The sequence below is a fragment of the Pseudonaja textilis genome, chromosome Z (genome assembly GCF_049901715.1).
Source record: "Pseudonaja textilis isolate UNSWEBS1 chromosome Z, rPseTex1.2, whole genome shotgun sequence".
NCBI lineage: Eukaryota > Metazoa > Chordata > Lepidosauria > Squamata > Elapidae > Pseudonaja > Pseudonaja textilis.
The window spans coordinates 79,755,355-79,775,299 of record NC_142008.1 but is presented as its reverse complement, the minus strand read 5'-3'; the positions used below and the strand labels follow the sequence as shown (position 1 = coordinate 79,775,299).

Below are 19,945 nucleotides of genomic sequence, written 5' to 3'. Positions count from 1 at the left end.
TGCATCTACAAAGAGAGAAGTATGCAGTGGGGAATCCCAAGCTGCTGTTTTAGACCGAGTGCTCTTCAACATCTTCATCAATGATTTGACAAGGGGATAGATGGGGAACTCATCAAATTTGCAGGCAACACCAACCTGGCAGAAATAGCCAACACTCCAGAAGATAGGCTTAATCTAGATATAGAAGGATCTTGACAAAATTGAACATTGGGTGCTATCTAACAAAATGAAATTCAATGGTTAAAAAAGTAAGGGTATACATTTTGGCAAGAAAAACATACAGTATATGTGGTACCTCGTTCAATAGTAGTCCCTGTGAAAGGGACTTAAATATGAGCCAGCAATGGGCTATAGCTGCCCCCCCCCCCCACAAGCCAACACAGTTCTAGGCTGCTTCTAAAGGGATAGAATCAAGATCAGGTGAACTTAATATCAATTTATAATGCTTTGGTAAGGCCACACTTGGAATACTGCATCCAGCTTTGGTCGCCACAATGTAAAAAAGATGTTGAGACTCTAGAAAGATTGCAGAGAAGAGCAACAATGATAATTAGGGGACTGGAGGCAAAAACATATACAGAATGGTTGCTGGAATTGGGTATGTTTAGTTTAATGAAAAGGACTAGGGATGACATGATAGCAGTGTTCCAATATCTCTGGGGCTGCCACAAAGGAGAAGGAGTCAAGCTATTCTCCAAAGCACCTGAGGGCAGGACAAGAAGCAATGGAATGGATGGAAACTAATCAAGGAGAGAAGACTAGAACTAAGGAGAAATTTCCTGACAGCAAGCATTATCTAAATTCTAAGGGAGGGATCTCAAACAAAATGAATATGGGTGTACCTTACATAAAATGCACTGAGTTGAGGCCACATATTTAAAAAGGAAAAAGACAACAAATATTAAAATGCATTATTAAATAAAATTAAAATATATTAATTATTAAAAAATTAAAATATTACTCATTTTTATAGGAACAGAAATTTGCTACTTATTGTAAAGCAGTAAAAGATTGTTTAGTGATGGGTTCTTGTAGCAAGAAAAAATGAAGCAGATGCATTTTGATCTTCCCCATTTAACCTTTATATTGTTGCATACCTCAGCCACTATTTTGTTCTGTGTATACACACACTGCATTGACATGCACTTTCTGGCTCTCCATGTGGTTATCCTAACCAGTATCAATCATCAACAGTGCCATCATAGCTGCACATAAGATTTACAAAAATACTGCCCCAACCCATATGAAGAGTGGGAAAAAGAAATCCTGCAAAAAGAAAGCTGGGGCCTTCCGAGACAAAAAAAAAAAAAAAAAAAAAGAGCAGAGAAGCAATGCTTGAGGATGAGTTAATGTAGGCCATATAAAAAAATACAGCACCCTGCATGCAGCTCTTCGGCCACATGTTTGAGACCTCTGCAATAGGAATCTTAAAGCTACAACCTTAAACTGATGCCTATACAGAGCACCATAATTAATTCAAAATTATAAATTATGAACTAGCTGACAAATTATGAACTGGAAATTTCAGAACACAAGTACACATTTATTAATGTTTGGAATATTGTTAATGAATGTATTATTCTGGTTTCCACATAATGTTTAGAAATAATTCAATGTCAAATTTCAAACACTTAATTTTAAAAAGTTCTAATAAATACTTTGTTTTTCATTCCCAATGAAGAGTCAATAACTTTCTTTCCATCAGGCCATCTTGACAATTAAAAACTGACAGGACGAAAAATACGAAAACTATCCTATTTCTAAAACTTACATTACAAATGAAATAAATTTACACTAGCAAATTTTCTATATAGCTACAATTGTACATCAAGTATGTGTAACAATCTAAAACATGATAAACAGCCGGTTAACCATTTTTTATAAAATTAAACAAGTTTCTTTTTAAAATACATAATTTGAAACTCCTTCAGATCCACTGTACATACTGTTAAAATATAGTTTCTAATGGTACAAATACCATGACGTTTTTTATCCGACCAAAATGTATACATGTTACTAAACATTAATTCTTATTTGAAGGTTGGGGTTAAAATGCGTACTGTTTCATGGGATTCTATTAACTGTTATATGGTTAATATGTACAGTATATCTGAGATTAATTATTGGCATTTGTAGATTCTGGAGATTGAAGAAATTCATAGGGGTCATGGACCATATCTTGCTGTTCTCCTATACTTAGGTGAGATGGGCTTCCTGTGTAAAACATGGACAGAAAATTAATATTAATTATGAGACACTTTGAAATTTTCATTTTTTCAAATATCTTATCACAATTTTTAAATGAGTAAGATCCAGATTATAATGCCAATTCCTATTGATGGTCAAAAAATGTTGCCAAATTTAACAGTGCAGAGAAGGCTACAAACTGGAATATTTTTTTATTGTTTGCTCTTTGGAATGCCAAGAAAGTTATTTTTTTTAAAGCTGTGTAAATCTTACTATTTATGTTACATTCTAGTTTTCCTATATTTCAGATTCCAAAATAGTGATTTTTGCTGGCCTTACTGTTGCAAGTCAAAGAAAGCCCCAAGAGCTACAAAAAATTATCACAGATCGCATAAAGTCACATAAAGAACATCTTAAGTACTGCTGTGAGAAAAACCACATTTTGTGAGAATATAATCATCCCAATTGGTTTAGAGTTGAACACTGACTGGAAAGGTCCTGTGGAATTGACTGGGGAGAGTGTTCGCCCTATTTAATCTAGAAAAGTTTAAGCATGAGAATCTTGAGAAAGTGGACAATGTCCTTGGTAATGTTAGTGCTACCACTTCCTGGTATTTCTTGGCCAAGGAATCCCAGGAGTTAACTACTGGCTGGATGCAACTAGTGAGTTCATCCTCGAATTAGAGGACTGTCCTACCAGTCTTAAAGAAAGCAATGGTATTCTATGTCTCCTGTTGATTGCTGCATCACGTCCTTTTAGGAAAAAGCGATAAAGGTATGGCAATGTTAGAGGGCTCTGAAGGAAGTGACTTACCCTTTTCAGACTGATCTGGGTTCAGCACAAAGACTGTGCTTGTGCATGGTGAGAACAGGATGGGGCATTGTGACCCTATCGGTTCTGCCTGACTTTTCAATGGCAGATTCAACAAGCAGGAGGCAGCCACGCCCCAGAAGGGCTTTTGCATAAATCTACCCAGAACAACCTTAAACTGTGAAATGGGAAGCACAGAAACTTAATAAATAAATCCATCTGAGGTGCTAGTTGCATTATTTTCTTGAATGGGAGAGTATTCTTACAGTTACTCATGCTGTGGTGTATCTTCTCCTTGGATTATTACAATGTGCTCTTCAAGGTCAATTACAGGGATGGTCAACTGCCAACTATGTGAAAGCTGTGACTGATTGCAGCCAAATGAATGTTTCTGGGTATTTCCTCTTTTTCTCCAGAAACGTATCTGCTGTGCAAACTGCATTGGTTATATCATAATCTGGTACAATTCATGGTGTTGGTTATCACCTATAGAGCTCCACATTGCTTGGGACTTAATTACCTGTATCTTTTACTACATTTTATTGTATCAATTACTATATTTCTTCTGCTGTCTCTGCCCAATCAGAGTTGATAAACACCAAATCAGGCTTTAAAGCACTACAATCCTGTCGGACCTAGGAAGTGCAACTACTTCATTACTCTGTGGAATACAGTATTCCTGAGCCTTTTTACAGGGCACTCATAAAGATGTGAAAACTTAGTTGTTCTAGAAGACTTCACAATAGGATACATGACTTACTCTCTGATAATTAAATCTTGATTGCTATAGTTGTTTAATGTTGGTTATCCTCCATAATGTATGACTATGCATTACTTTTGTTTTGTGTTTTATAATGTTATGGTTATTTTAATCTTAATGTATAATCCACCTAGAGTTATTTTGGTAATTGAAGTGATAGATGCTTGCATCTAGAATTAGTAGCTTTAAACAAGGTGAAATATTAGTTAATTAGTTTTAATATAATAAGCCATAAGCATTTATTAAGTTACTGCTATCTAGACTATATAGCATAACTGTTTATTTGAGAAAGAAGCAAATTAGATGTATGTAGCATTAGAGAACTAATTCACAATGCAGTTTTACCAAGACATGATTTCTGAGATGCATTCATAATCAACTGAATTTGGGCTCAGAAATATATTTTTTTAAGGACCTGTCTACATACTACAGCTTTCCTCTTATCTTCAGAATAGTGAGGTTAGCTAACTTGGAGTTTTTGTGTATTTTCTCCTGATAAAAGCTTTCAGTGGCAATTGTTATAATGGAATAGCAGTGCTAAAATCTAGCCAGTTCCTACTGACAGCTTTTAGCTCCTCTGCCTGTAGGTATGATCCTTATTTCAACTTTCTTCATGACCATTTTGGTTTGTGCTGCTGGTCTGCTATGACATAATTGCTATAGAAAATGGCAGACCAGGATTTTTCCAGTCAGACATATAACAATAAATGCCCTGACTGGAGATGACTATGCTGTTTCTACATAGGTATGATTGAAAGGTGACTGGAGAAGTCCTGGTCTATTATTTCAATTTTTATACAAATAAATGCTCTCAGAGATTTAGCAGGCAGGTCACATTAACATCACTGCAGCATTTCTTATGTTGCAAGGTTCTGCCTCATAATTAAATTTACTATTCCATTCATCTAACATGTTTACTTTCTTTTATTAAAAGTGAGCCAGTAATCATTAGAAGGAGAAACTTTTCAGTAGCATTCTGGAATGATGGAACTATCCATGAATAATAAACTCCAAGATTAATAAACTGTTTTACTATAAAATATAACTTTTATAACATATTTTATATATCTCTATATTACCAATAATTTTGTTTGAATGTCTATAAACTTAAAATGTCTATTTGGAATTGAGGGGGCCATCTCAATTAACTTGGTAAAATAATATTAAATCTATTTTTAAATAAAAATACATAATTATCTGCATTTTGGTCAAATTTATCAATATGTATTTATTTAATAGTCAGTGTTTATATTACCTTTTGAAATATTTCTAATATGCATTTATGATAAAAAAATCTATGAGATAGGGAAGGTGGGAATGAGAAAGAATATTAATTTATTAGATGCTAGATGTTAAAAAGACAAAGAAACCAGCTTTACTTACACAACATGAATATACTTGATACCCTCATAATCTTACAACAACTTTTAATGAAAATGAAAAGAGTTTGGTAATTATACTGTTAAATACATTTACCTAGGTGATGTTGTTCCCTTTCAGAAGCATTAGAGAGGGAACTAAGGTTGGAGGAAGGCCTGGATCCTATTCGGTCGGTTTGTACCTCATGAAGGTCTTGTAATAATTTAGTTGTTTCATCCAAGTGTAAGTGATTGTCATCATGATCAACTTCTTTCTTTACTTTACCTGTCAACCACATTAGATTATTGAGTACCAAATGAATTTGAAATGGTTTAAGAAGTTAAAATCAAAAAGATTTGTTACTCCATCAGTCTTATATAAAGGTAGATAAAACTAATATATGCTGAATAAAACATAAAAATGAGGGTAATAGGGACTAAGTTGTATAGATACTTCCCAGCTTCTGATCCTTCCTGATTTTTAAAAAACAATTATTTTAAACAGAGTATTTCTGATATCCTTATTTATATACAATTTGAATGCAATTTTCCAGATTGTTATGATCCACTTAATTATCTACTCATTTAATTAAACTGCTGGAGAGACTGTAAGAAAGTATTTATCAAATATCTAAATGAGATCAAGATATATTATGTTCCACATTCTATTAATGAAATTATCCAACAAAAAATGAAATGAAATTGCTTTAATTGTATTCATAAAGGTATGCTGATTTCTAGTGGTTATTTTATCATTGTCAACATATCAATCACCTCCTTACATGAACTAGTACATCAACATCTGAATCTTTTAAGGACCACATAAAATTAGGAATCAGCAACTTGTACCTGTGATCACCATAATATATGTGATGACCTATTGATGGTCTAAGTAGAACCCCAAATTAAACCATTATTTTTTTTAAGTTAAAACTTTTCAAACTTCTTAATTTCACACAAAGATGCTTCCAGATAAAATCCTATCAGATACTATATTGTGCAGCTGCTAAAAATGCAAAGTTTTCCTTAGTATGTTTTTCTGTTTTATGACTTGATTTACACGTTCTTTTTTAAAAAAATAAACTTTATTAATTTTACAATTAAAACAGACAAACAATACATACATGTGAAAGAGAAAAAAGAAATAAAGAAAGAAAAGTGGAAAAGAAAATTCAGAAAACAATTAAAAAACATTTCGTCCTCGACAGTTTGTGGGACCTTATTTTCAACCTTATTTTATACTCTCTATACAATTACTCCTTGTGCGAATATATATATATATATATATATATATATATATATATATATAGTCACTACTACAATTACAACCTATTTTCTTTTGCCCTTGTTTACTCGATCTTTTTTCCATCCATTCGTACCAACAATTCCACCTGTCGTAATACATTGATGTGTCTTCTCCTTTTAATGCCAAAGTTCATTTGTCCATCTCTGCTCAATTTGCTAATTTGAATAATCATTTCCTCTGATGGAATATGAGGTTGCTTCTAACATTGTGCAAAGGTTAGTCTGGCCGCTGTCAAAATATGTATTGTTGTGTACTTCACTTTTTTTGAGAGTTTTTTATTAAAAATCCCTAATAAAAAGAATTCTGGTTTAAATTCGATCTGTTCTATTGTTATTTCCTCCAACCATTTTCTAATTTTCTGCCAGTATTTTGAGCCTCTATGCAAGACCACCACATATGGAAGAAAGTTCCCTCCTTTTTTTTACATTTCCAGCAATTCGAACTCATGTTGGGTGCATTTTCACTAATCTCGAGGGGGGAAGGTGCCATCTGTAAAGCATCTTGTAGGCATTTTCCTTGTAGGCTGCCGATTTTGTGATTTTGTTGCTTCTACTCTATACCTTCTCCCATTCTATTAAGGTGATACTACGTCCTATATTCCTACTCCAGGCTATCATATTACCTTTGACAATTTCTTCCTCTAATTCTGCCTCTAGTAAATAATTATAAAATTTTGTTATTTTTTTTATCTGGGCTTAATAGAATTTTGTCTAGTTGCTGGAGTTTATTACTGATTCCAAATTCTTTCTTATCCTGTTTGTATCTACTCTGAATCTGAAGATATGCCCATCTATCAATTTGTACTCCTTGGTCTGGTTTTGCAGATCTGGATTAATGCTATCCCAATCCTTTTAGTGGTAATCTATGCCCCAAATGGAGAGCAAAAAGAGTTTTGGAAAAATAGTAGGAATGGAAAAAAGAAATATTTGTATCATAGGGGATTTTAATGCTATTGCTGATTATCAAAAAGACCACAGTATTGGGGGCAGGAACAGGGGAAAAAAGGAGAGCTTCCAAAAACATGTATGGAAATGATGAGGGAGTTAAATTTGATTGATATATGGAGAAGGTTAAACCCTGAGAAAAAACAGTTTACATTTTATTCAAATCCCCACCAAATATGGACACAAATTGACATGGCATGGATGAATGGGGAAATAGCAAATGAAAAAAAAAGAAATTTTACCTAATGAATGGGAAGACCACAATCCAACTCAGATGATTTGGAAAGGTAGAAAAAAAAAACCAGGAAAAGGTGGGCACTAAATACGCAGTTAATTAGAGAAAAAGAATATATGAACAAACTTAAGGAGGAATTAAATTGTTTCTTAAAAGAAAATATCAGTAGAACAACTACGAAACAAAGTATCTGGGACACAATGAAGGCAGTAATAAGAGGTATAACAATCTCTTATAATGCCAAGAGGAATAAAGAAAAATACGGCCAGCAAAATAAACTACAACAAAAAATTAAAAAATTAGAAATTCAATTACAAAATACCCCAAATGATTCAAGATTGCAAAACCAGATGACAGTAATTAAACACAAATTGAATTGAATTGAACAAGAATGATTATAAATTTGAATTCAACTAGACAAACTTATTTTGAGCACGCTAATAAGCCAGGGAGATGTTCTATAGACTTAAAAAAGGGGGAAAAATGATTTACCAATTAATAGATGGAAGTGGAGATACACAAAAGGGGATAGAACAGAAAAAAGAAATTGCCCACAAGTATTTTGAAGACTTATATAAAAAGGAAGAGATCAATGAGGATAGGCCAAGAAGATATTTAGATAAAATGAAAGATAAAGTAATTGGAAGTAATTGGGGAAGAGATGAAAGAATTATTAAACAAAGGTATTACTTGGCCTGAATTGAAAACAGCAATAGAGAACCAGAAAAATAGTAAATCTCCGGGACCAGATGGGGTCCCAGGGGAATTATATAAGGCAATAGGTGAACTAATAGGACCCCTTGTGGTGGAAGTTTTTAACAATGTCTTATTGGCAGCCAGAATGCCAGACTTATGGACGGACGCATTGATTTTGCTGATCCTGAAGGAAGATTTCGACCCCCAATATATACAAAACTACAGGCCAATTTCCTTGTTAAATACGGATTATAAAATATTTGCTTCTATTGTTGCAAACAGATTAAAAATAATTTTGAATGATTTTATTCATCAAGACCAAAATGGATTTCTCCCGAACAGACAAATCAAGAATAATTTAAGAATAGTACTAGATGTCCTGGAATTTTATGAAGCCCACCCCAAAAAACAAATAGCCCTTATGTTTTTAGATGCACAGAAGGCCTTCTATAACTTGAATTGGCAATTTTTAATCCAAAGAATTTATAATATGAATTTAGGCACCAAATTCAAAAATATTATAACTACTATTTATGATACACAACAGGTGAACATCATGATAAATGGGGAATATACCTGCCCAATTAAAATAGAGAAAGGAGTCAGACAGGGTTGCCCACCCTCACCCCTGCTCTTCGTATTATCATTGGAAACATTACTAAGGATTAAAGGTTAATAAAACAGACATAAAAGGATTAAAGGTTAAGAAAGAAGAATATAAGCTGCAAGCGTTTGCAGATGACGTGATTTTTTTTATCGAAGAGCCAACTGAAAGAGGAAAAACACTGATGAATGAATTAGAACAATTTGGAGTAATTGCAGGATTAAAAATTAACAGAAAGAAAACAAAATTAATGACTAAAAATCTAACAGGAAAACAGAAGTTAGAATTAGAAAAGGTCATAGGATTTCAAGTGATAAAAAAGTTAAATACTTGGGAATATGGCTGACAGCACATTGTAAAACACTAAAAGAAAAATAATTATGACAAACTATTGCAAAAGGTAAAGAAGGATTTAGAAACATGAGGTAAACTGCAACACACATTATTAGGTAGGATAGCTACGATTAAAATGTCTATTCTCCCAAAATTTCTGTATATATTTCAGATGATATCAATTAAAGTACACAAAAAGTATTTTGAAGAACTTAACAAAATAATTACAAAATTCATTTGGCAAAAGAAAAAACCGAGAATAAATTTAAAGGCTATGCAAGATATCAAGAGCGCGGGCGGGGGGGAAATGGCCCTTCCAAACTGGGAGTTGTACTATAATGCGGCCTCCTTAGTATGGTTGAAGGAATGGATGAATTTAATAAACAAGACAATATTAGTTTTAGAAGGCCATGACTTACAGAGGGGGTGGCATGCTTTTTTATGGGATATCAGGAAAACCACCCAGAAATACTTTCACAGACATTTAATTAGAGATGCATTACTGACCAATTGGAAGAAAATAAGGAAAAAACATTATTTAAAGATACCAATCTGGATTTCAACAATGGAAGTGATGATCCACCCAAATAATCTGGATATTACTAAGATGATTAAACATAAGGACTTATTGGATGCACAAGGAAAATTGAAACTGTGGCAAGATCTTCTACGTGTTCTTTTTTAAGAAAAGGAGCTGTTATAGCTGAGCATTCTTCCCAGCAGTTTAGATGAAATAAAGTAAGTAAGCATATATTAGTACTGGGAGCACAGTCATAGGCTGCTCGACTTCACAATTTAAACAGAATAGACGAGCATTGGTTTAGATAACTGACAACCAACCTGAAGCTATGAACATCTGTAGACACTGTTTTTCTCAGAATGCACCACCCCTTTCATTAATTCATACACACATGTGTTATTTATAACCACAAAGAACATATGCAGATATTACATCATTTTTATAGTTCTGTCTCCCTCCAGGTGCTGCCATCTAGAGTAGAACCCATGATTTTCATAGCAAAGCATTAAAAGGCATATATATTATAAAGTTTATGTCAAAACTCAGTAATTCCCAAACATTTTAATGCACCAATGGAATAGATAATAGATATAGCACTGTATTTTTACCTTCCGTGCTAATCTATTGCATGAGAACACCTACCTAATGAACTCAACATGGATATATCAAGTGACATATCTGAATAAGTTTTCATAGATAAAAAGTCCAAAACAGAATTATTATTATCTCCAATGGCTTCTCCAATCTGGAAAAAAGAAAGAAAATTATACCTATGCAATGGATTAATTAGCTATAATATGCATTACTAAAAGCTGTTATAAATTCAGTATTTAGTAAAATGTAGATAACATTTCAACAACATGAATGTTTCATTATTTCTGTACAGCAGCCAAATGTGAAAAAATATTTACTATGCAAATATGCAATTATTTTTTGTTTGCATATCTAGGGCTAAAAATTCAGTAAAATGCTATTTGCAACAACTTTCTTATTAAGGAATAAATTTTATGTTCGCTGAATCATTTTGAAATGTTTGTTCAACACAACTCCTAACTAAAAACTGGATCATCCTACTTTCATATATACAACCTACATTACACCAATGAAATTACAATTCATACTTTCTGAGATACATTTTTGCCTTTTTGTTCCTTAACCATAACTTCTAGCATTGAGTCATCAACTTGACAAGATCAAATTTCTTTCATTCAGATCTACATATTTCTCTTACATTCACCTTAGAAATCATGGATAACACTGATAGGCCATACATGGCCCATCCTTGCTTTGGTCAATCAAGGAGTCCACAAAATTTTAATAGACACAGATATAATTATCATCTTTTCTGGGCCTGTAACACATGTAACATCCCTTGTACATATAAATCATATGAAACTGATTAGTTTGAGCTTGTGGATAGTATATTTATGTGCAAAAACCCCTCAGTTTTACTCCAAGTCTATTTGAACTACTATGTGCAAGCTAATTAATATTGCTAAGTAAGTAATTTGTTAAGTGAGCTTTGTCCCACTTTATAACTTTTCTTGCCACATTTGAATCACTACAGTTCTTAAATTACTAACACAGTTGTTAAATGAAACTGGCTTCCCCATTGACTTTACAATCACATGACCCAGGGACAGTGAAACCATAAATATGAACCAGTTGTCAAGCATCCAAATGTAAATCACATGACCCTGGGGATGCTGCAATGGTCAGAAGTGTGAAAAATGATCTTAAGTCACTTTTTTCAGTCCCATTGTAACTACAAATGGTCACTAAATGAACAGTTGTAAGTCAAGGACTACCTATATTCTTGACCTGGATCAGATGCTGACCTATGACCTGCATGTGTTCTGTGTGTGTGTTTGTGTGTATGTGAGAGGGAAGGGGAGACAGAGTGAGAGAGAGGAACAAAGAATAAGGCCTGTAATCTTAAAAGAAAAAAGGAAAGGAAAATTAAAAAGGAGGTAGAAAATGCTAATAACCAACTATTTGAAATAATAAGTTAAGAAAAAATTAAACTTAAAAAGAAATATTACCATATTTTGCTTGGAGTCATCTGGGCAAGTATTACATAACTTATGTTCTTCTTTTATGAGGACTGATGGAACCTAAAAACATCACGTTTAAAGCTAATTTATACCTCATAATCATTTTCCTTATGGAACTATCATTTTTGCATCACTAGAGTTACAGCAAGAAAATAGTATGACTTTTATTTAAGGGATTTCAAATAGTTTAATAGGAAAAATCATGTAAAAAGTAGATAACATTCTTTTCTCCTGAAATAAGCGTTAAAAGTGTTCTAAAAATCAGGAATACTGGAGTAAGCGATTTTACAATAATACAACTATTATCTTCATTTATTACATGAATGAAATCTTTCCTTTATATTTTCAGAACCATTTACAGTAAAGAAACAGTATTTTTTTTAACAAGAGGTTTAGAGATGCAATGCAACTTACTTTGAGATCATCTGGTGGCTTCATTGGAATGTTTCTTCTCTGAAAATTATAATAGTAAAAATAAATTAAAAATAACGTTGCTGTTTTTCTGACATAGTTAGTCCCTATTGAACAACTAATTGGGGCTGGAATTTTCATCACTAAGCAAAGCAGTTATTAGGGGAAACATCATACTCCACTTAAGAGACGTTATCTTGGTTGCAGTAGTTAGGCAGTTACCTCATGTTTCTCTTGTCCTGTGTGAACAGCTGGTTTGGGCCTGCTGCTCCATCTCCAGTTGGGCCTGGCAAGCTCCATTCAGAAAATGAGGCTGTACAGTACTACTAGTATATTGTTTCCCTCCACCTCAACTTCCATGTCTACCATTCTCCGCCCTTGTGTTCACCCAGCACACTACCCCTGCCATCCTCTTTTAACCTTCACTGCCTTCTTCCCTCTTCTGCTGGCCCAGGATCCAGATTCTAGCTGAAGGCATGGTTCTAGGATGTGTTCAGTAAGAACAATAATGTAGCTCAAGAACAATAATGTAGACTCTCATATATCAAAGGGAGCTTGCTGGGCCATCAAGGGAGGAAAGAGGGATGGTAAAGAAGCCATAGTGATGGCACAGGTGGTAATGGTGTATAAGATTGATAATTACCCAGGGAATTGTTGGCCCTACTGCAACCTTTGCTGGCTCTGTCCTGCTGCCTCGTCCTAATTTGGTCTGGCAAGCACCTTTTAGCAGAAAAGGCTTCACCACCCTGCTGTACTCACTGTGCGCACATCCCAGAGCTGCACCCTCACCCAACACTGGATTTGGGCCAACACTGAGAGAAAGAAGTAAAGGTCTGTTGAGGGGAGTGGCAGTGGAATGCAGAGCTTCCAAAAAGACAAAGATGGGGGGGATACAGATGGATAGCAGGAATTGAAAAACACCATTGCAGCTGTAAATGTAGGCCAGTTGCCAAACACCTAAATTTTTATTTATGATTGCAGGGGTATTGAATGGCCAAAACTTCAAGAACTGGTTGTGGCTGCCATTAGTTCAGCAATGTCATAATTCTGAATGATTGCTGAATGAATGACTAAGCAAGGACTATCTATAATTTACAATAATTTGATTCGATAAGAAAATTAAATTTCTTAGAAGCAGAGTTTGAATTTTATCAAAACTGAAAATGTCTTGTAGGGTCCAATTTGGATCAGTCACTGGGACCAGAAGTTTAATCTTCCAAGCTTTTCGGCTTCTGCTGGAGGCCATCCTGGAGGATGGACCAGTATGAGTCTGAAAGCTCAGAAGTCAAAATCTCTGGTCCTCATGACCAACACAGATTGGATTCTGCAACATTATCCTGGGACACATATATTTGCCTTCATTCATGAAAATATCTTAATTAACCTTATCTTATACAGGTAAAACTCAAAAAGTTAGAATATCGTGCAAAAGTTCATTTATTTCAGTAATGCAACTTAAAAGGTGAAACTAATATATGAGATAGACTCATTACATGCTAAGCAAGATAGTTCAAGCTGTGATGTGTCATAATTGTGATGATTATGGGTTACAGCTCATGAAAACCCCAAATTCACAATCTCAGAAAATTAGAATATTACATGCAATTAATAAAACAAGGATTGTACATAGAATATCAGACCTCTGAAAAGTATAAGCATGCAAATGTACTCAGTACTTGGTTTGCACCCCTTTTGCAGCAATTACTGCCTCAATGCGGCCAGGCATGGAAGCTATCAGCCTGTGGCACTGCTGCGGTGTTATGGAAGACTAGGATGCTTTAATAGCGGCCTTCAGTTCTTCTGCATTGTTCGGTCTCATGTCTCTCATCTTTATCTTGGCAATGCCCCATAGATTCTCTATGGGGTCCAGGTCAGGCAAGTTTGCTGTCCAATCAAGCACAGTAATCTCACAGTCATTGAACCAGGTTTTGGTGCTTTTGGCAGTGTGGGCAGGTGCCAAGTCCTGCTGGAAAATGAAGTCAGCATCCCCATGAAGCTCGTCTGTGGAAGGAAGCATGAAGTGCTCCAAAATCTCCTGGTAGATGGCTGCGTTGACCCTGGACTTAATGAAGTACAATGGACCAACACCAGCAGATGACATGGCTCCCCAAATCAACATAGACTGTGGAAACTTCACACTGAACTTCAAGCATCTTGCAGTGTGTGCCTCGCCACTCTTCCTCCATACTTTGGGTCCTTGGTTTCCAAATGAGATGCAAAAGTTGCTCTCATCAGAAAAGGGGACTTTGGACCACTGAGCAACAGACCAGGTCTGTTTTTCTTTAGCCCAGGTAAGACGCTTCTGACATTGTTTGTTGTTCAGGAGCGGCTTGACAAGAGGAATACGACATTTGAAGCCCATGTCCAGAATCCGTCTGTGTGTGGTGGCTCTTGATACACTGACTCCAGCCTCAGCCCACTCCTTGTGAAAGTCCCCAACACTTTTGAATGGCCTTTTCCTGACAATCCTCTCCAGGCTGTGGTTATCCCTGCTGCTTGTGCACCTTTTCCTTCCACACTTTTCCCTCCTACATAACTTTCTATTAATGTGCTTTGTACAGCACTTTGGGAACATCCAACTTCATTTGCAATTACCTTTTGAGGCTTTCCCTCCTTATGGAGGGTGTCAATGATGGTTTTCTATGCAACTGTCAGGTCAGCAGTCTTTCCCATAATTGTGCTTCCTACTGAACCAGACTGAGAGACCATTTAAAGGCTCAGGAACCCTTTGCAGGTGTTATGGCTTAATTAGCTGATTAGAGTGGGACACTTTGAGCCTAGAATATTGAACCTTTTCACAATATTTTAATTTTCTGAGATTGTGGATTTGGGGTTTGCATGAGCTGTAAGCCATAATCATCTCAATTATGACAAATCACGGCTTGAACTATCTTGCTTTGCATGTAATGAGTCTATCTCATATATTAGTTTCACCTTTTAAATTGCATTACTTAAATAAATGAACTTTTGCACGATATTTTAATTTTTCAAGTTTCACCTGTACTTATAGACATGTTTAATAATGGTTGTAGCATTTTAGCACTGATTTATTTTCAATGTACTTTCAATTATTATTTTCAACAGGTTTTAATTGACATACATGAATTTCATTAAAATTATATTTCATTTTTATTTTATGTTTTTCTCAATTGAGATCCTCATAGAGTTATAGCCATATATAGATGTAAATCTATGCCATACCTATGATCTTAGATATATGCAAAGCTTTTTTCCAACAACTGGAAATTTGATTATTTTAGGAATTATTTTTTAATTTACCCTTTAAAATTTCAAGAGTCAATTATATTGTCTCTTCAAATATTGTCTCTTTATTCAAAAATATATTCCAATTTGCAACAAAGATCTCTATTATTATCTATGATAAAGGATTCTCTGTAAACATCTACGACAACAAAGCAGACATTTATTTCTAAAATAGGTTTCCTTTCAACATGACTATAACCTACTGGTATGCTTAAATTTTATTTTTAATGTTTCTTTTCGGCTCCTGGAAGAGAACTGGGTTTTATAATAAACTAAGGCTGTTCTTTGTTGATAGGGCTGTTATATTTTGTCAATAAAAGAGCTTTCATCCTTTTGAATTTCAGACTTTGTACTGTGTCTATTATTCTAACACCAGTTAGAATTAAGAAGAAAGAACAAGGCTTGGAACATTCTCTTTCTTATTTATATAATTTATTCACACATACACTTTCTACCTTTACTATTTTACAAATAAGGCAGGGAATATATCCTACCTTACTCCTCCTATTTTTCCCACATTATGATGTGGATTGGGTTGACTGAGTGACTGCCCAAGGTAACCCAGATGGCTTTCATGGCTAAGGAAGTATCTGAACTCATAGGCTCTTGCTTTCTAGTTGGTGCCCTAACCATTAGACCAAACTGGTGGTTCCCTGCTTCTTAGAACATAGAATAACAGAGTTGGAAGGGATCTTGGAGGTCTTCAAGTCCAACCTTCTGCTCCAGCAGGAAACCCTATACCATTTGCGATAAATGATTGTCCAGTCTCTTTTTAAAAGCCTCCAAATGGTGGAGCAGCTACAATCTCTGAAGATAAGTTATTGCATTGATTGTTCTCACTGTTAGATTTCTGCTTAGTTCTAGGTTGTTCCTCTCCTAGGTTAGTTTCCATCCACTGTTTCTCATCTTGCCTTTTGATGCTTTGGAAAATAGTTTGGCCACCTCATCCTTGTATGCGCCTCTCAAATACTGGAAGACTGCTATCCTGTTTCCCCTAGTCCTTCTTTTCATTAGACTACACAGACCCAATTCCTGTAATGGTTCTTCATGTTTTAGCTGCCAATCCACTACTCATGTTTTTTGCTGTTCTCTGCACTCTTTCCAGAGGCTCAATATCTTGTGATTCTGGTGATCAGAACCGGATGCAGTATTCCAAGGGTGGTCTTACTAAGGTTTTGGAAAGCAGTACCAGAACTTCACATGATTTTGATTCTATCCCTCTATTAACACAGTGTAGGATTGCATTGGCTTCTTTGGCTACTGCCACATATTATTGGCTCATATTTAAGTGATTATCCACTAGGACTCCAAGATCCCTTTCACAATTACTGGCATTAAGCCAAGTTTCACCTAGCCTGTACCTATACAGTTGGTTTTTCTTGCCTAAGTGTAGAACCTTACTTTTATCTACATTAAATTCCATTTTGTTAGACAAGTCCCAGTGTTCAAGTCTGTCAAGGCCTTTTTGGATCTTGAGCTTGTCTTCTGATGTGTTGGCTCTTCCTGCCAGCTAAGTGTCATCTGTATTTGATGAATGCTCCATCTATTCTTTCATCTAGATCATTTATGAAGATATTGAAGAGTATTCGGTCCAAAATTGCTTTATTTTTTATTTTTCCTTTTATTTAAATTTATGAAAAATTTGATCCCACTCTTCAGTTGAAAGTATTTATATTTAAACAAAAGATATGGAGAGTATCAAGTTATCTCCTAGTGACAGTCAGTGAGACAATTCTGATTTCCATGGACCAGAAACATGTTCTTTTCTCAAAGGGATTAGTTTGTAAAAGTTAATTTACTGACTTATGGGTATAAGCCAGAAGTTTATGGATATAAATCTGCATACCCCTGTTAAAATTGATATGGAAAAAAAACTTTTTAAAATATAACATAAGCTGGACAGTTCAAATGAAAAAGGGAAATCTTTTACAGGAAAAAACAATAAAAATGTTCAGTAATTTGGCTGCATAAATCTGCACACTCTCTTAAAAGGAGGGATAGGGCTCTCTTTAGAATTAACCAATCGCATTCAATCTGATGTTAAATAGTCAGTACAAACCTGCTATCAAGTAATGTGACTCTGAACAAGCGCATGTAAAAGTCCAGCTGCTCTACTAGGAATTTTTTTTATAAAATATTTTATTCAACGTTTCAACAATTGAAAACAAATTTCCATATTTTACAACGATACTGTAACAGTGTTTTCATTGGTTAATAACATTCATAACTGTGTTATCCTTAGTTATGTTGAATTCTTTCTTATTTTAAGCATTTTTGTACATATATACATATAAACATATATTTACACATAAACAATATTACTTTATAAATTCTCATATATTTATCATTTGATGCCTTTGCGTCTTTTCCTTGGCCATTTGTACCAAATATCCCATATCTTGTAATATTCTACTTTTCCCTTCTTTTTTAATAATATCGTCAACCTGTCCATTTCAGCGCATTCAAAACTTATTAATTATTGCGGTTTCTGAGGGTGGTGTCGTAGCCTGTTTTCAGTTTTGGGTGAAGGAAATTGTAGCAGCAGTTATAATACTAAGTATTAGGTATTGATACTTTTGTTTAAGTTAGGTTCTAACATGCCTAACAAAATAATTCTGGTTTGAATTTAATTTTCTGTTTTGTTAGCTCCTCTAACCAGACTTTAATTTTGAGCCAATACCTCCGTGCTTGAGGACATGTCCACCACATATGAAAATACATTCTCTGGCTATAATTGCATCTCCAGCATTTTGCTGTCATGTTGGGAAACATTCTGGCTAATCTCGCTGGGGGAAGATGCCAGCAAAACATTTTATACAAATTCTCCCTATAGGAGACTGACAATGTTGACTTATAGTTTACCTGCCAGATACGTTCCCATTGTTCGAAATCAATATTATAGCCAAAATTTTTAGCCCAGGTTATCATATTCTCTTTGACCGTTTCCTCTTCCATTTTGTACTCCAGAAAGACCCTAGAAAGACTGCCAGTCCTGACAGTATCTCTGGCCAAGTGTTGATCAGTTGGCTGGAGTCTTTACTTTCCAATTCTGTTCTGTCACTTCTAGCTTCTTTTCCACATGTTCAATTTTGACTTCCATCGATGTCAATTTCTGTTCATTCTTTGCCATCGCCTCTTGCATTATTCCAATTTTATCATTTAATTTCTGTATGTCTGTTTTCACTCCTCCTATATCATTCTTCATTTCACTTTTCAAATCCTCATGGTTTTTCGCTATAAGTTCTTGTGTCCTTACCATCATCTCTTGCATCATATTTAGAGTTGAGTGTACAATCTGCAGGGTTAATCTGAGCCCAGCATACCGTGTTTCTCCAACAATACGGCCACCACAATAGGAAGTCCCAGCATGTTTTATAGGCATAAAAGGAAATTAAGCCTCTCCCCCCAAATTTAGGCCTATTTTAAAACATATGAAATGGGGGGAAGGGTGGGTGGGGCTTGCCGTTAGGAGCGCCCCTCAGGCAGCCACCATGCCTTGCTACCAACCTCCCTACTCTTGCCAAGTACTTTTGCTGCAGACCCAGGTATGGTGCTGCCTGCAGGCCGGGTCAGCAGGTGGTCGGCATCGGCATGGATGTCGGCTTCTGTATCGGTGGGGCACTTCGGATCGGGAAACCTTCTGCTGCCATTGCTTTCCCTTCTGCCCATGCTGCGGCAGCATTTGGAGTGTCAATGCAGCATTTGGTGCAGCCACGTGGGGCCGGCCAGGGCTCCTCCCTGCAACCGGAGCCCCACTGGAGACACTCAGCTACAGGAGCTCCTGTCGCCGCCTTCCTGAGCATCGTTTGAAGGCAAAGCCCATTCTTTTACAAACAACGGCCTACTACAACAAAGCCTTCCCTGCCCGAGAGGGCAGCCCAACCCCATGAAACTCCCAGAGCCACAGTGCAGGACTGGCTCACCCCGGGAGAAGCACCCAGCCGCCTTCCCTGCGTGGTGCCGGGCAGAGCATGAAGAGCCTCGCCTGGGGCGCCCTGTGCAGCTGACAGGCGAGCCCTCCTGCCCTGCAGCAGAGCTCTGGCCAAGGCAGTGGGTGCCTCCCCACTGGACCCTCTGCTCATCCCGCCAAGGCCGTGCTGGAATCAGGCGGGCTGGGAAGATCCATGGAAGCGAGCCGCCGGTGTGCACCCACCTGCCAAGTGAAAGAGCTGGGCCAACCCGAGCTTGGTTTCCCGAGTCCATCCAGCCCGACTCCAAAGGGGCCACTGGGAAAGGCCACCCAAGGCAGTGATAGTGCCCACACATCCACAGAAAGGGAGGCAAGGCAACTGCAGTGCCGCTTCCCTGGCCGGTGGGTCCAGCGGAGGGAGCCCACGGTCGCCCATCTTTTCTGCCCCTCGCCCAACCTGTCCCCGTCCCCGCACACCTCCAAATGCGGCAGCAGCTCCAAATGCGATGGCATGGGCGTCGGGCAGAGGCACTCACTTGGTGGGGCTCAGCT

General features: G+C 36.2%; 1 protein-coding gene across 1 annotated transcript in view; it reads right to left on the bottom strand.

Moving 5' to 3' along the window:
• Positions 1-1,522: 1,522 nt before the first annotated feature.
• The window catches only part of BRD9 (bromodomain containing 9), a 71,782-nt gene continuing 53,359 nt past the window's right edge, over positions 1,523-19,945 (bottom strand). Inside the window, exons 11-15 of the mRNA XM_087917180.1 lie at positions 12,223-12,373; positions 11,797-11,868; positions 10,397-10,499; positions 5,235-5,402; positions 1,523-2,214 (exon numbers count right to left, since the gene is read on the bottom strand). Of these exons, the coding sequence (XP_087773306.1) occupies positions 2,117-2,214; positions 5,235-5,402; positions 10,397-10,499; positions 11,797-11,868; positions 12,223-12,373 (592 nt within the window). The 3' untranslated portion in view covers positions 1,523-2,116. The remainder of the gene's footprint in view (positions 2,215-5,234; positions 5,403-10,396; positions 10,500-11,796; positions 11,869-12,222; positions 12,374-19,945) is intronic.